Source organism: Hippocampus comes, unplaced genomic scaffold (assembly GCF_001891065.2).
Source record: "Hippocampus comes isolate QL1 unplaced genomic scaffold, H_comes_QL1_v1.1 scaffold161, whole genome shotgun sequence".
Classification (NCBI taxonomy): domain Eukaryota; kingdom Metazoa; phylum Chordata; class Actinopteri; order Syngnathiformes; family Syngnathidae; genus Hippocampus; species Hippocampus comes.
The window spans coordinates 772,041-774,556 of NW_017806067.1; the positions used below are offsets into that span (position 1 = coordinate 772,041).

Here is a 2,516-nt window from a genome sequence, read left to right on the forward strand (position 1 = left end):
GCACCGGCCCTGCCCGAGCCGGCGCAATGAGGCAGATAAGCCTGGTGGGAGCCGTGGACGAGGAGGTGGGCAACTTCTTCCCGGAATTCCTCGGCATGCTGGAGGAGTCGCCCTTCCTGAAGGTGAGTCCCGCAAATCCCTCGGAGGCCCGAACGAACGGCCACGTCAGCGAGAAGAGCCGCGTGGCTGTCTGAGATAACGGCCAAGAAAAATGCTCAGAATGCTTCCGAGCTGTCAGGCCCACGCTCGGGGGACCGGATGTGCCATCCAAAATGATTTCCGAAGGGATTTGCTGTGCGGTGGCAAACGGGACGTGTGCTTTCTCTGCCTGGCTACAGCGCACGCTTCCGTGGGGAACGTTGTCCAGCCTGAGCATGATGAGCCCCGACGAGAGCGACGACGGGCCCATCATGTGGGTGAGACCGGGCGAGCAGATGATACCTGTCGCCGACATACCAAAGTCGCCTTTTAAAAGAAAACGGTAAGGCCGCCGCGCGACGCAACCGTGTCAAGATTCCTCCCGGCTTCTGAATTTCATAAGTCAGCTTGTGACTGTGTTTTTTTTTCTCCTTTTCGTAAATGCATTGTTTTTGTTTCGAGTTCTTATGAGTTTGAGTATTAGTTTGTGTTTTGTTTTTTATGTTTGGAGTGTTTATCACGCGCAGGATTAAAAAATAAATAAAAAAAAAGGCCCGTTAAATTAGTAATTAGCAATAATGAGCCGGTCGCTGCTCACGCAGCTCCACCAACGAGGTGAAGAACCTCCTCCAGTCCTTGCCCAGGACCAGCGAGCCCAGAGAGATGCTCTTCGAGGACAGGACACGAGCCCACGCCGACCACATCGGCCAAGGTTTCGAGCGTCAGACCACCGCGGCGGTGGGCGTCCTGAAGGCTGTCTGCTACAAAGAAAGGTGCTCGGCGCGTCGCTTGTGTTTCAAGCGCTCCCTTTGCGCTGGCTGACGAAAAATTTCTCTTGTTTGCAGTTTGGAGCCTCCTCGTGTAACCAAAGACGTCGTGTGCTTCCATGCTGCCGATTTCCCATACGTGGTTCAGCGGCTGCAGTTGGATCTTTATGAACCTCCGCTCTCACAGGTCTTGAACGCCGGTGGCCAAATGATCATTTGAATGTGACGTTGTTTGCTACCACCTGGTGGATTCAAGTTGTAATTACTTGGCATCTCCAGAGGAACCTTCTGACTTGACGTTAGCTTTAGTAGTGTGTGTGGACTCATAACGTACGCATCATGCTTGAATTTCTATCCCAGCTCCGCCTTTTAGTTATGACATAAAACTTTCCTTTCTGTCTTGCTTTCTGTTGTATCGCCCCCTCAGTGTGTGCAATGGGTGGACGACGCCAAGCTGAACCAGCTTCGTCGGGAGGGCATCCGCTACGCCCGCATCCGCCTGTGTCACGACGACGTCTACTTCATCCCGCGCAACGTGGTCCACCAGTTCAAGACGGTGTCGGCCGTCTGCAGCCTGGCCTGGCACGTCCGCTTAAGGCAGTACGAGCAGGGAAGCCGGGAAGAGGAGGTGAAGGGGGAGGGGGAGGAGCTGGACATCATGGAAGGAACGAAGGGTGAGGAAGACGACGCAAAGGAGAGGATAAAAGTGGAGGAGGAGGAGTTGGGTGCAGCCAGCAACAGGACGTTGCCAACACTCGAAGATCTTCCTCGCGCTTGTTCGCCTGTTTTGTCTCCGCCGGCTCGCTCAGTGGACTCGGAAGCGACAGCAAGCGGCAAGAATACGATTGGAAAGGTTGACGGGAGCCCCAAACGGGCACAGTCGCCTCCGATTCAAGTCAAAGCAGAACTGCCAAAAATGAGCCAGCCCCCATCGCCTCTTCCTCACCATCCTGACGCAAAATCAACCTCGATCCCTCATCACCACTTCCCTCATCCTCACGGTCCGGCGAACGCCACCACGCCGTCTTCCAGCTCCTCCGCTTTGTCCCCAAAGACGCCTTCGCCGCACTCATCGTCTGTACGCCACACGTTAGCTGCTGCCAGCCCGTCTTGCTCCTCCTCTTCATCACAGAGTCCCAAGCCCGCCCCTGATTCGCACCCGCACCCCTCTTTGGAATCCGCGTCTTCCCGGCTGGCCCCCTCCCCTCGAAAGGACAAAGACTCGCCCGGCTTCACCCCGGAAGCGCCCGCCGAAAGGCGGACTCCGGCGTCCCCCGAATTCCACGCTCACCTCGGTTCCCATGGCGACGTACGGACTCGCGCGCTGGCGGAAAAGTGGACTCACGGGGTCGACGCGAGCCCCCGGACGTTCACGCATGCTCAGCACGTGCAGCAATTTCCTCCCCCCATGCTGCCTCCCCATCACTTCCCCCAAATGCTCCCCCACTCCTATTCTCCACTGCTCCCTCACCCCCACAGACCCCCCCTCACCTCACACCAAAATCTGCCCCCCTTCCTCAGTCAGGTGCCACCGCCCCACCCAGTTCACATCGGCCAGCTGCACCTGCACCCCCCACACCCGGGGGATGCCACCACCCAGCCCCAGCCTTA

The 2,516-nt window shown here is 57.3% G+C and overlaps 1 protein-coding gene across 1 annotated transcript in view; it reads left to right on the forward strand.

The window, feature by feature from the left end:
- LOC109530062 (round spermatid basic protein 1-like) overlaps positions 1–2,516 on the forward strand; it is a 12,211-nt gene that overhangs the window by 8,035 nt on the left and 1,660 nt on the right. Inside the window, exons 6-10 of the mRNA XM_019893582.1 lie at positions 5–122; positions 339–481; positions 741–911; positions 984–1,092; positions 1,333–2,510. Of these exons, the coding sequence (XP_019749141.1) occupies positions 5–122; positions 339–481; positions 741–911; positions 984–1,092; positions 1,333–2,510 (1,719 nt within the window). The remainder of the gene's footprint in view (positions 1–4; positions 123–338; positions 482–740; positions 912–983; positions 1,093–1,332; positions 2,511–2,516) is intronic.